A 15,111-nucleotide genomic window follows, 5' to 3' on the forward strand; every position below is an offset into this window, starting at 1 on the left:
TAGACGCTCTGCGTCGTGGTGCGTGTGTAAAACCATAACGTTAGCTATTGTTTTAATATTATATTATTATTATAACTGCATGCATTCGCGCATTAAACGATGGACTTTGTAATATGGCTATACGGCCATTTTTAAAAATTGTCTGAGTGACTGTATGAGGGTAATAGAGGATGTGTGTGTGTGTGTGTGTGTGTGTGTGTGTGTGTGTGTGTGTGTGTGTGTGTGTGTGTGTGTGTGTGTTGCCCCGGAGGGGTGGGGGTGGGGGTGAGAGCGTGCCGTTCAGATAAAACGAGGGGGTCTGCGTTTGTAATGCGCGAGCGTGTGTGATAAGGAGGTGGGGGTGAGAGACCCCGTCGTGTTTTGACCCCCGAAACAACTCTCAGCCTCCATCACTCCCTCCGTCGCCTGCTTTAAAGCTCCATCGCTCATCTCGCCGTGACACAGGCTGCTCCAGCTCCTTGTCTCGGTCCATGGACATCGCGATAGAACAAGGAGGACACCGCTCCGTGCTCGCACGCGCCCGCTAGCCCTGCAAGACTCGTCGGCGGATCCGCGCGCGCTGCAACCGCGCCACACACTCCACGTTCGTCTGGTCCGGGCGGGACTCGCACCTCTGGAGTTTCGGTGGGATTTAAACACATTTTATTCCTCCCTTGATGCACCGTATGTACATCAACGTCCCGATAAGACTGCAATGCAATATCCGGACGAAATCATACGTGAGGTTAAGAGTTGTGCAGGTTAAAATTCAACTGATCACTTTAAAAGTTCTCAGTCAATGCACAGAAATACGTATTTCTACACATACATACTCACGTGTTCGCAGTTGTTATTGTAGATTACAGGCCAAAATATGCACTCTGTGTTTTTGTTTGGGTAACGAGGGCACTTAACTGCACCGCCTCGGACCTTTAATTAATTCACCATTATCATTTTAGGGTGCTCGCTTGTATTTTAACGTGTTTTTGTGTCTCCGTCAGTAATTGTGCACGTTGGCTGGTGGGCTGCCCCGGAATACCCGATTGGTGTGTGTCGTCTTCCGCGAGACATCGTGGCTTCCGTGTCGCATGGATAGACGGGTAGGTGTGTTTATCGCTCCCCACCGCTGTGCTGCGTTTCTGTTTATTCATTTAAACATTTTCCTCGTTATTGCGTCCGTGCACGGAACACGAGTGCTGAGCTCATAACCGGCCGATATTCCGGTAAGGAGACGCTGCGTAGCTCCCTCGCGCTTCCCTCCCCGGTCCGTCATCCTCGCACGCGCTGACAGAATTACAACTCTAGCACATTTACGGATAATGTTTACAAATATACGGATAATGTTTACAAATATACAAATTACCGTGATTACTGTGATCGTTAAAGACATACTAAAGAAAAATAGCAACAAGTAATTCCTTCTAACTCAATGTTCTGTAAATGAACTTTCCAGATAATTACTCTAACGCTGTAATATAAATACTAGTAATAAATACTGTAATATGTTGTAATCTTTGCAGCTTTAATAGTCGTTGTGGACATCACTGCGGTTCACAACCAGTTCACCACATGCACTCTGTCCACAAGCTCATTTTACACATGTAACGCGGGATTATTCAACAGCCACACACAAGTCCATGTTCAGGCGAATTCAAAACATATCTGTGTAGTTTACAACGCTTAGAGCCCAAATCTGGACTAGTCGCTAATATAAAACGCAAACGTCAATGAACAGAAACTAATTAAAAAAGATTGGAGAAGTCGGAGACCCTAACGTCATATATGCATATTGTTTTCTATATTAGACAAAATACAGATAAAAAACAAATAAGAAATGATAATCTAATTAAAGTTGCATGTGGTACCGTCACACAGGTGCACTAAGTAAAATCCCTCCCGATTAACCAGTGCGCAAATCCACACGAAACTTTACGTTCAGAAGAAGTTCAGTTCAGACATTTTTATTTACAGTATATATTTCATTTTACATTTTTAAACATATTTTTGCAACCAGCTTAGGTAATTCTAGAAGTTTTATTTATAGGTGATTTATAGAAATAATATAACAGAGGAAGTGACTGAATGGTATATAATTATATTCCTCAGAAATAAATTTTGATTTGAGATTGTCAGCTAATTTAATTTAGGATTCCTTAAATGTATTAAACTTGCGTTCTTCAACAAAGTACACACCGTAATACGGTAATTAGTGCGTAATACAGTAATTAATTCATTCCAGATGTGCATTTTCCCAACCATACGCCTGTCTTTATGAATGTGTCTTTTTTATTGATATTTATTTGATCCGAGTGGTGTTAAATGTTTGTTCTATTGCAACTGAAACTTACGAACATTCTGAGAAATTACACATAGGCTCTAAAACACAACGTAGCCTATTTCTAGTTATTATTTAAGAAAACCCAGAATTGAAAAAAACTGAATTTAAAAGTCTTCAAGTCTCGTACAAAAGCCGGTGCGTTCGCGGTGCTTATAAACCGTCGGCAGTGTATACAAAAGTTTTTTTCTAGGGGTTTTTTAAATAGTAATTTCAACTAATAAGAACATATGCAGCAGTTTTGGAAAAGGTACATTTGTTGTACAAAACAGAACCACACAGGTCACACACTTTGCTTGAAGAAAGTCTTTGCGATGATTTTGGCGTCCACCATGTGGTTTGTGAAACATTGTCTGATCGCTAGAGTATAATTATTTCAGTGTATTATTATTTAGGCCTATTCACTGGTCTGTAAGCCATCACAGGGCATAGATGGTTGTTTTATTGTCGATTGCACCTTATTCTAATTCTAAGGACGGTGTGTTTGCAGCTCAGGCGGAACATAAGTCGGATTAGAACAGCGTGGAAGTCGTGTTCATCTGTGTAGACTTTGGGTTTAATTAGAGGTGTAATTTTGCGACGGGGCGTAACAGGGAGTCAGTATCGGTGCTGAGAGCACTTTCAGTCTGAAAGACCAATTGATGAGGAGTGGATCTCAGAAGGCAGAGGAAGCACAACTAAACAACTTCACAGGTGTGGCTAGCAGCCTGAGATACATCACTACATGGGGGAGAAACTCTTTCTTGTGTTCTGCTTAGTTTGACTCAAATAGTCAAGAAATGTGCAGATGATGGAGATGGTGTGTTTCTCTTTGGGTGTTTGTGGTGAAGTGTTTGTGGTGTTGAGACAGTTCAGTGAAGATGGCGACTGATGGAATTTGCTGCTAAGTTTCCCTCTTTTTACAAATCTTTTGTTGAGGATTTGTTTGTGTGTATTTGTGTGTGTGCATTTGTGTTTGTGTGTGAATGTTGAGGATTGGTTTGTTTGTGTGTGTGTGTGAACGTCCCTCAGTGCTTGGAAAACATGCACATTAGAATTTTTGTTTTCCAAACGTTTATCCGGGAAGATAGAAAATGAACAAGTTCCCTCCACACAGGACACACACGATGGTTCAGTGTCTCTCTGTCTCTGTCAGTATGAAGACCTGGTGCAGTACGCAGGTTCAGTGTGTCTCTCTGTCTCTGTCAGTATGAAGACCTGGTGCAGTACGCAGGTTCAGTGTGTCTCTCTGTCTCTGTCAGTATGAAGACCTGGTGCAGTACGCAGGTTCAGTGTGTCTCTCTGTCTCTGTCAGTATGAAGACCTGGTGCAGTACGATGGTTCAGTGTGTCTCTCTGTCTCTGTCAGTATGAAGACCTGGTGCAGTACGATGGTTCAGTGTGTCTCTCTGTCTCTGTCAGTATGAAGACCTGGTGCAGTACGATGGTTCAGTGTGTCTCTGTCTCTGTCAGTATGAAGACCTGGTGCAGTACGATGGTTCAGTGTGTCTCTGTCTCTGTCAGTATGAAGACCTGGTGCAGTACGATGGTTCAGTGTGTCTCTGTCTCTGTCAGTATGAAGTCCTGGTGCAGTACGATGGTTCAGTGTGTCTCTGTCTCTGTCATTATGAAGACCTGGTGCAGTAGGATGGTTCAGTGTGTCTCTGTCTCTGTCAGTATGAAGACCTGGTGCAGTAGGATGGTTCAGTGTGTCTCTGTCTCTGTCAGTATGAAGACCTGGTGCAGTAGGATGGTTCAGTGTGTCTCTGTCTCTGTCAGTATGAAGACCTGGTGCAGTACGATGGTTCAGTGTGTCTCTGTCTCTGTCAGTATGAAGACCTGGTGCAGTACGATGGTTCAGTGTGTCTCTGTCTCTGTCAGTATGAAGACCTGGTGCAGTACGATGGTTCAGTGTGTCTCTGTCTCTGTCAGTATGAAGACCTGGTGCAGTACGATGGTTCAGTGTGTCTCTGTCTCTGTCAGTATGAAGACCTGGTGCAGTACGCAGGTTCAGTGTGTCTCTGTCTCTGTCAGTATGAAGACCTGGTGCAGTACGCAGGCTCAGAGGTTCTGCCCGTGGGCTCTTATGGTGAAGTCATGCGCTCACTAGCGCCACCCCCACCTCACTATGGCCAAACTGTTCCTGATTCTCTCAAACATCACCGCGACCAGATCTATGGGTGAGACATATATTACTGTGCAGTAAACATTTCTGAACACCTGGTGTGGGAAAAGACCAATGAGACACACTGAAAAAAATAAAGCATTGGCTCAATGTAATAAAATTGAATTAATCAATCACACAAATTTTATTTCATTGACTTAGTCTAAAAAACTAAATTCATTTAGTCATGAATTTAGTTTTTTGGATTGAGTCAATGAAAAAAAATTCGTGTGATTGATTAATTCAATTTTATTACATTGAGCCAATGCTTTATTTTTTTCAGTGCACAGACCATCTTTATTCCTTTATTCCTTTATTCTTACTTTTCTTCCTTTAAATACACTAAGGAGTATGTATGTATGTACACTACAAAGAGTACACTATGTATGTATGTTTGCATATATATATATATATATATATATATATATATATATATATATATATATATATATATATATATATATATGTTTATGTGTGTGTGGTGCGTGTGTATGTGTGTGTGTGTGGTGTGTGTGTGTATGTGTGTGGTCTGTGTGCGTGTGTATACGTGTATATGTGTGTGTGTGTGTGTGTGTGTAGCCATCCTCTGTTTCCACTCCTGGCTCTGGTGTTTGAGAAGTGTGAATTGGCCACCTGCTCACCACGTGACTCCTCCTCAATGTCAAACTCCTCCCATCTCCCTGCCATGACCAATCACAGCGATGTGTGCTCCTCAGACTCATTTAATGAAGACATTGCAGCTTTCGCCAAGCAGGTGAGTCATAGCACAAAGAGCCAATCACAATCACCCCATAGAGGTCAGTAACAGTGACAGTCACATCATAGATGTGTTTGTGTTATACTTACAGATCCGCTCAGAGAAACCTATATTTTCATCTAACCCAGAACTGGACAATTTAGTAAGATGCCCATCACAGACACACACACGCACACACACACACACACACACACACACACACACACACACACACACACACACACACACCTCTGATAATATGATTTTTTAGAGAAAGGTGAATATAACTGTAACATATATGTCTGTGTGTCCCTCTCTCTCCCTCCCTCTCTCTCTCTCTCTCTCTCTCTCTCTCTCTCTCTCAGATGATTCAGGCCATCCAAGTCCTCCGTTTCCATCTCCTGGAGCTGGAGAAGGTGATGTGTCCCTGTCACTCCTTTGATTTAATTCCAGGAATTTGTTTTTTTCTTGTAATATTTTGTGAGACACAGAGATCGTGTCTTCAGTGTCCTGTGTCTCTGCTTGGTTAGGTCCACGATTTGTGCGATAACTTCTGTCAGCGTTACATCAACTGTCTTAAGGGCAAAATGCCCACCGATTTGGTGCTGGAGGATCGGGAGGGCGGGTCCAAGTCCGACATGGAAGATTTCACTGGTTCCTGCACAAGTCTGTCAGAGCAAGTGAGTTCCTGGCAGCAGAGGAGCCCCACACTGTTGTGCAGTTGTGTTGTTGTTGCTGGTGCCTGTGAGTTGTGTTGTGTGCAGAACGGATGAGTGTTTGTGTTTGTCGCTCTTCTAGAATCAGTCGTGGTTGCGAGACACAGACGACTGTGTGTCTACTCACTCAGGCACACCCAGCGCCTCCTGTGGACCCAACACACACAGTGCAGAGAACTGCAGCGATGCAGGTACACACACACACACACACACACACACACACACACACACACACACACACACTCACACACGCACACACACACACACACACACACACACTCACACACGCACACACACACACACACACACACACACACGCACACACACACACACTCACACACACACACACACACACACACACATACACACACTCACGCACGCACACACACTCACGCACACACACTCACGCGCACACACACACACACACACACATACACACACACATACACACACACACACACAAACACACGCACTCACGCACACACACACACTCACGCACACACACTCACGCGCACACACACACACACACACACACACACACACTCACGCACACACACTCACGCGCACACACACACACACACACACACACACACATACACACAAACACACACACACACACACACACACATACACACACACACTCATGCACACACACACACACACACACGTACACACACACACACATACACACGCACAAACACACACACACATACACACACATACAAACGCACACATACACATGCACACACACACGCATGCATGCACACACGCACACACACACACAAATACACACACATACATGCACACGTACACACACAAACACACACACATACACACACACTTACATATTTACAAATACACAATATATGCACACACACACACACACACACACACACACACACACATACAAATACACAGTACATGAGCACACACACCGTTCCCCTCACTTTACAGAGTGTGTACAGATGGGAAACACACTGCCACAGTGAGCTGTCATGTATTTCATCTTCACTGTAGATGGACTCGACGGGGCTGTAGCGTCTCCCAGCACAGGAGAAGAAGACGAGACTGACCGAGACAGGAGAAATAACAAGAAAAGAGGGATCTTCCCCAAAGTGGCAACCAACATTATGAGAGCCTGGCTCTTCCAGCACCTATCAGTAAGAGAGATGAAGAAAGAAAAGAAAAGACCTCAGGCAAATGGCAGACACGCTGACCTTAGGCAAATGGCAGACACGCTGACCTCAGGCAAATGGCAGACACGCTGACCTTAGGCAAATGGCAGACACGCTGACCTCAGGCAAATGGCAGACACGCTGACCTCAGGCAAATGGCAGAAATACAGCATGCAGAGAGAGGTGATTTAGGGTGACAGGAGTACAGTAACGAGGTAGAGACCAAATGATGCGGCGTGTTAGTGAGAAATCTGAATGTTATGACCTTCCTGCTGCACAGCTGAAGGCAGCAGACAGAGGTGCTCATGCAGTACACTAACGAGCATATGCTAATTAGCCCCTAACGAGGCTGGTGTAATTACACACAGAGCAGAGCCTCTGCGGTGGCTCTAAATAAAGAGAGATGCGGTTTGAATAGTACAGACTCTGTCTACACTCACATTTTAGCCCTCTTTATCTCGCATATTCAGATTTTACTTATTTATATACAGTATTTTTATATAACAGTATATAATATATAAATATAAGTTATTTATATATTACATATAAATATAAGCTATATTTGTTATAAAGTATCTTCTCATGTGTATTACTAATTTTGTGCTTTAATGATAAAAAACACTATTCACACCACTATGCTTGAAACTGGGTTATTTATACCATGAGAAATTTGTGCTTGTAAATTTAATTAAGTAGTTTATGAAAGCACAGTCCTGTATTTGTCCCATCTCAGCATCCATACCCCTCGGAGGAACAGAAAAAACAGCTCTCCCAAGACACAGGACTCACCATTCTGCAGGTCAACAACTGGTCAGTCCTGTGTGCGTGAGGAGCGCGGTCAGCCTGCTCCTTCTCTCTGCACCTCCTAACTACACTCATTGATCTACGTTTACCTGATCAATAGAGGTCAATGAATTACGGTAGCGCGATCAATGCTCATTTTGCTGTAATGAGGATTTATGTTATCTGGAGGAGGGTTAATAATGTCCAGGTTTGGGTGTTTATCTCTGTATCGGAAAAAAGACAAAACAACAGTTTCTCGAGCTTATGGAATGTGTTCATCCACTTAAATGGTTGGCCTTCATCTCAAAGCATGGAAGCACCATCAGATCCTCATGGAAGCACCATCAGATCCTCATGGGTGGAACTGCACCATCTTTCTCCAAATGTCCTTCACTATTTCTCTTCACTTTTGTCTGCAACTTTTAGTACTTTTCAGTCTAATTTGACATTTTGTTTTTGAACGTACTGCTCTGTGTGTGTGTGTGTGTGTGCGTTTCCTGGGGTGTACCACTGTGTGTGATGTGTGTGTGTGTTGTCCTGGTGTTGTACCACTGTGTGTGATGTGTGATGTGTGTGTGTGTTTCCTGGTGTGTACTGCTATGTGTGACATGTGTGTGTCTCTTTAGGTTTATAAATGCCAGACGTAGGATAGTGCAGCCCATGATTGATCAGTCAAATCGCTCAGGTAAACCATAAAGCCATAACAATCTGTCCCACTGCACTGTGTCCCACTGCACTGTGTCCTACTGTGCTCTGTGCACTGCATTCTACCCCACTGTGCTCTGTCCCACTGTGGCCTGTCCCACTACACTGTGTCCCACTGTACTGTCCCTCTGTGCACTGCATTCTACCCCACTGTGCTCTGTCCCACTGCGGCCTGTCCCACTACACTGTGTCCCACTGCACTGTCCCACTGTGCTCTGTGCACTGCATTCTACCCCACTGTGCTCTGTCCCACTGCGGCCTGTCCCACTACACTGTGTCCCACTGCACTGTCCCACTGTGCTCTGTGCACTGCATTCTACCCCACTGTGCTCTGTCCCACTGCGGCCTGTCCCACTACACTGTGTCCCACTGTTTAATATAAAATCAGACTGCGAGCTGTCTTGGTGTGTTTTTTTGCACTGGTCTAATTAACCTATTGTTTGTGTGTCTGTATCTATATGTGTGTGTATGATATAGGTCAGGGCGCCCCCTACAGCCCAGAAGGGGTAGCATTAGGAGGTTATGGATTAGAAGGCCAAGCTCACTTAGGTCTTAGGACAGCAGGTACGGGTTGTGAAACAAATAGCATACACACTGTTCATTTTTCATTAAAAAATATTTTTAACCTTATGACTGTGTTAAACATTTTTAGATGTGTTCTGATAATTTCTTAAGCGTAATTATTAAGCAGATGTAGAATGGTGGATTCTGAGTGTTCTCACTCACTGTCTGTGTTTGTGTGTGTCTGCAGGGCTTCAGGGAATGGACTATCCTGGGGCCCTTCTGCCTCAGACGGGCTACGCCCACGCCGGCCCCTCCTTGCACCCATACCCCGCCCCCCACCCTGCCATGCTGCTGGCCCCGCCTCCCCACCCCCACTCTTCTGAACCTCTTATTGGACAAAGCCTTGACATCCACGCCCACTGAGAGGGAGAAGGGGAGGGGCAGGGGTGTGGGCGGACGCTTGGCGACGCCCTCCCTCACCAGCATGGCCGTACTGTTGCTCCAGTGCCCTCTCTCTCTTTTCAAGGCGCCTCTGTGTTTGCTGTGCTGACATTTTCCCTTTAGATTCACTTTGTCTTAAAACCCAACGGCACAGACGCGTCTGACTGTTTTTTCCGTTTTAAGTTGCTGGGGGGCTTTAGTCGGGACGTCCTGCGTGCTCAGCGTCCTGACGACGGGTGACATCACTCAGACATCTGCTCACACGCGTTGCTTTTGGTCATGCATACACAGAACCTACTTTCAAATTTGCCACATATTCAACTCTACTAGACTTTCCCTGCGTCTTCCTGTGGCCTTTTGGGCCGAACCGGATCCTCCTCTGCTTCCCTGAACCGAACCTTTGGGTCCCGAGTGCCTCCCCCTGCGGGCCAGAGCCCCGTTTTCAGGACCTCCAGCGCAGGAAGAGACCAGATATCTGCAGTCTGGTGCCTTCACGACTGAACCAAATAGTTCTGCAACAGTCTTCTTGAACCAACAGTGTCCCCACAAACCCAAAGACTCTATTGCTGGATGCTTTTGATAATGAGAGAGTGTGAGTTGTGACTGATTGCTGGGTTCCTCAGCCAATCCTGTTCGCTATAGACCAACCATCGTCTTCCCAGAGGAGGGCAGACCCGCCCCCTCTCGCGCCGCCATTATGTCATCAGTACTTCAGATTTAATTTAAGTTTTTATGTTGAATCTATTTTTGTATTTATGTGTGTCAAAGACTCGATCTCACCAAGCCCTGGGTTGATTTTGATCTTCAGTTTTTTGAAGCTCATATTAATGGCAGCCCTGTCACGGTCCTAGCTGGCAGGCTTTTAGTTTGCCTTGTAGGATGTGACTGGTGCTTTTATCGTTGCGTTTACTTGTTATCATAAGTATACCGTATTAACATAGAACATGTCTGGTAAACACAGGACAGTCTGTGAGGAAGGCTGCAAGTACCAGCGTGAGGTCCATTTCAGTTTTTAGTCAGAATGTGTTCCTGGCTGTGTTTTTAAACAACTGGACTAATATTTAAAAGCTATGAATCTCTCCTTTACCTGTGCATTAAAAATAATAATGATTGAATTACAATGTTGACAATTACTATTATATTTCACTACATTTCTTACTCTATTTTGTGCTATATAAATTGTATTTATTCTGTTCATATGTGTGTGAATTCGGCTGGCTGCGTAATCACAACTGTCTGCTGCTCGTGTGTCAGAGAACATGTCCTGTCATGTCTTCACTGATGCTTCACTGGGAGTTTCATCTGGAACCATGAAGCTGATGATCACTGAATGAACCACATGGCCTCCTTTAACTTCAGCATGACAAATGCTTCTGGGGAGCACAAAAAACACCCATACCCTAAAAACACCCATACCTTAAAAACACCAACACCCATACCCTAAAAACACCCATACCTTAAAAACAGCCATACCCCAAACACCCATATACCTTAAAAACACCAACACCAATACCCTAAAACACCCATACCCTAAAAACACAAACACCCATAACCTAAAGACACCAATACCCTAAAAACACCAACATCATACCCTAAAACACCCATACACTAAAACACACATACCCTAAAACACCCATACCTTAAAAACACCAAAACCTTAAAAAACACCAATATCTAAAGAATATGTTTCGAGTTCACACAAGAAAATACAACAAACTCTTTTTCCTTTATTCAGTGCTCTGCACAAATACAGTAAGTGTCAACAGAATCAGTAGTTTAGCATGACAAACTAATAAATACTAAATGTATGGGTTGCTTGGTAAGTATAATGATTTCCAAGTCCTGCATCAGATCATATTAAACTACTGCCCTGGAGTTGGTGTCCTGCAGTAATATCATGTTTCACAATGAGTCAGCAGGCCACTGTGAGTTTTGCTTTACTTCTTGTTACTTCAAATTTCTCAGCAAAAAGCTTCATGCTCTGCTAATCCCTCACACTCTCTCTCATCCTTTCATTCTTTCTCAACCCCCCTCTCTCACTCTCTTTCATCCCTTTTCTCACTCTCACTCACTCTCTCTTTCACCCCATCTCTCTCTCTCTCTCTCTCTCTCTCACTCTCTTTCACCCCATCCCTCTCACTCTCTCTCACTCTGCTTGATCCTTTCACTCTCTCTCTCTCTCTCTTTCACCACACTCTCTTTGTTCTTCTCCCTGGCCCCCACCCATGCCAGTGTGATGGATGCAGCCTACAACAGGGGTCAGAGTTCATGCAGGGGTTAACAGGAAATGTTCTATCTCTTCGACCCCTGCAGCTGACCCTTCCCTTCCCGTGCGCACACTCTGTTGTCTGGTGGACTGGTGGAGGTAAAGACGACAACACAACAACAACAAAAAAAATCACAGTTTCCAAACAGCACACCCTCCTGTGTGTGTCCCCTGAACTCGGAACAAACCGTGGACACAATAAACACCATCGCCCTCTTCCAAACTGCAGAAGGTCCAGTCTGTGTGTGTGTGTGTGTGTGTGTGTGTGTGTGTGTGTGTGTGTGTGTGTGTGTGTACACATTAGTGCGGAGCTGTATGTGAGTCAGAGGGGAGTGCGAGGCCTCGGACTGAACATTAATCATCCAATTACACACCTGTCAGAGTCAAGACAAGGGAGAGAGAGAGCGGCCCAGAGAGAAAGAGAGGAAGAAAGAAACAGGGAGGGAGAGAGAGAATGAAAGTGGGAGAGAAATGAGAGAGTGGGAGAGAAGGAGGGAGAGAGAGGGGGGGAGTATGCTAAACTGAAAAAAACAGGCTTTCTTAGAGACTAAATACCAGAGACAAAAGCCCAGTTGTACTGGAATAAGACCAGAGTCAATGGAGGGACAGGAGTGTCCTCAGAACCCTTTGGTTCAGCTTAATGTCGATTCTTGCTATGTCTAGCACTGTGACGCTCCATAAAACATAATAAACCCTAGTGAACGGCTTTTAAAGTGTGTTTTTGACATGTTGGGGTGAGATGTCATTGTTCTGAAACTGAGGAGCCACTCTGGAGCGGCAAACTTGGAGGATTATTTCAGACTTGAAGCACGAGAGAAGAGAGGACAGCACGTAGGTGGTTGTGCGTGTGCACAATTAACCTCGAGAGTGATTGGGTTGGAAGTGTTGGGCAGCGTTTAGCCACCAGCACTCATTTATTTATCTCCATTAGCAGCGGCACCATCATTAGAGCCGACACTCGTTAGTGAGCTGTCAATCAAAATGTTCCCAGTAGAGGAATTTACAGCAGTCTTACTCATGCACACAAGCGTGGTTCAGTGTGTGCGCGCGCGCGCGCGCGTGTGTGTGTGTGTGTGTGTGTGAGCAGTACACCGAGGTCCCAGTGTGACGCCGCTCTCTCTGGGTGGAGGAGCCGTGTCCGTGTGCCTAGCCTCGGGGCTCTGCCGTCGGTACAGTCACTAAGTCACTTCTCCTAAAGGTCCTGCAGACTCCACAGCGCTATAGCGGATCAGCTGACCCAAAGGTCACGCTTCTGCGTGTTCAAGGAGATTCCATGATGTTCAGCCACATGGTTGGGGTCTGAAAGCAGTTTTTTTTTTCCAAAACTTGGATTTTGTGTGTTGGGGAAAAATAGTGAAACAGATGTAAGCAGAATTCCAGACATCCCATTAGGCAAATGTGATGGTCTGTGCTGGGTTCTGACTTTAGATGAGGGTGTTCCATATGTAGTTCTGTGGTCGGGTGTTTGTACGAGTGCATGTGATTACAGAGGATGTATTACTGCACATGGGGGGCGCGTGTACAAGCATGCTTTAGCACGAGACGTGGCGTGCAGGGGCAAATTAGCATGTAACACAAGTGTGTGTAACACGTGTAGTATAGGACTGGTACAGTGGTCTTACTTTATCTGAACATAAAGATGAAAATGAGTTACAGAAGAGTTTGATCCTGTATAACATTAGTTATACAGTTATACAGTTTGTAGTCTCGGTGGGGCAGGCGTGACACAAATGCAGGATTTTGAATAATTTAAGGTAAGGAAGCAGACGGCTACACAGGGGCAGAAAAGAAGGCAGGAAGAACACACGGCCGAGGCGCAAACAAACAAATTCGCCAAACTAACAGTAACACAAACTGTAACATACCAGGAAAAACACACATAAGAAGTAAAAGGGATAAGATACAGGTGGGAACGGTAATTATAGGGCGGAGACACAAGGTACACAGGGCGTGGAAGACAGAAGGGAAACCATAGTAACCAAGAAACAGGGCGGGACTAGGGTAGACGAGAGGGGCGGGGGGAGGAGCCATACGTGAGGGTAGTTTTGAGAGGTTTGTGTGAAAAAAGTGGATAAATTGAGGAAACGTAACTATTGTGAAAGCTACAGTACAATTATTAACAAATATTATATGCTAACAGGAATGTTATAGCGTTGAAATGTTTGGTAGCAAGGATATAACATGCTGATAGTCTTCCCAATAGTTCAATCAATGAGCAACATTGCCCCCTAGTGGTGCGAAATGTTGAGTAAAGGAAAATGCTGCCGATATAATCTATATATAAATCTGTTTATGTATAGAAATAATAGAATGTCTGTATATCCATCAGTTTATGTTTTGTGTTGTTCCTCTGGTGGTGCTAACATCTGCCCCTGGTGTTACTATCTGCATCTGGTGGTACTATCATCTGCCTCTGGTGGTACTATCATCTGCCTCTGGTGGTACTAGCATCTGACTCTGGTGGTACTATCATCTGACTCTGGTGGTACTATCATCTGCCCCCCCCCCCCCGCTCAACAACTTACGTTGGCCCCCCCGAAATTTTCTGACGCCCCCTCACTGTATATGTTCTGGCGCCGACCCTGCATTACAATTTAAGATTCACACTGATTTAAGATTCACAATGATTTATGATTCACACTGATTTGGGATTCACAATGATTTAGGATTCACAAAGTTGGAGCACAATTTTGATTATTTCATTTGCTTGTACTAAACAACACTGTGATAGTTATAGATATTATTTCTTTATTAAATGGAATAGATATGCAGTATTTATATATATATATATATATATATATATATATATATATATATATATATATATATATATATATATATATAATTTGATGATATTTATATGATATTTAGCCTCAATATGCAAGAAAAAGTATCATAAAAATATTTTTGATGAAAAGTTTGGATGCTATAGAAAATTATACAAAATTATCTTTGTTATGGATAAATACACATTAATGACGTTATAAATATGAGTAATGTGTAGGGTGTCAATGACGTCATAAATATGTGTAATGTGTACAGTGTTAATGATGTCATAAATATATTATATGAATAATGTGTATGCTGTTAATGACGTCAGAAATATGAGTAATGTGTACGGTGTTAATGACGTCATAAATATGAGTAATGGGCACGGTGTTAATGATGTCATAAATATGAGTAATGAGTAATATGAGTAATGTGTACAGTGTTAATGACGTCATAAATATGAGTAATGTGTACGGTGTTAATGACGTCATAAATATGAGTAATGTGTACAGTGTTAATGATGCCATAAATATGAGTAATGTGTACGGTGTTAATGACGC

The 15,111-nt window shown here is 43.9% G+C and overlaps 1 protein-coding gene across 3 annotated transcripts; it reads left to right on the forward strand.

Annotated features, from left to right (window-relative positions):
* Positions 1–272: 272 nt before the first annotated feature.
* Positions 273–10,631, forward strand: meis3 (myeloid ecotropic viral integration site 3). 3 transcript variants are annotated; one of them, XM_076981906.1, is made up of 13 exons: positions 273–624; positions 981–1,079; positions 4,327–4,472; positions 5,036–5,210; positions 5,305–5,355; positions 5,558–5,608; positions 5,723–5,872; positions 5,991–6,099; positions 6,926–7,068; positions 7,817–7,893; positions 8,493–8,551; positions 9,049–9,135; positions 9,323–10,631. In XM_076981906.1, the coding sequence occupies exons 2-13, from the start codon at positions 1,068–1,070 to the stop codon at positions 9,496–9,498; spliced, it is 1,236 nt and encodes a 411-aa protein (XP_076838021.1). In that variant the 5' UTR covers positions 273–624; positions 981–1,067; the 3' UTR covers positions 9,499–10,631. The 3 variants fall into 3 exon arrangements, with proteins under 3 accessions (XP_076838021.1, XP_076838023.1, XP_076838022.1); XM_076981908.1 differs by lacking the exon at positions 273–624 and having other exon boundaries at positions 999–1,083; XM_076981907.1 differs by lacking the exons at positions 273–624; positions 981–1,079 and adding an exon at positions 1,101–1,202.
* Positions 10,632–15,111: the final 4,480 nt, after the last annotated feature.

Source organism: Brachyhypopomus gauderio, chromosome 19, assembly GCF_052324685.1.
Source record: "Brachyhypopomus gauderio isolate BG-103 chromosome 19, BGAUD_0.2, whole genome shotgun sequence".
Classification (NCBI taxonomy): Eukaryota; Metazoa; Chordata; class Actinopteri; order Gymnotiformes; family Hypopomidae; genus Brachyhypopomus; species Brachyhypopomus gauderio.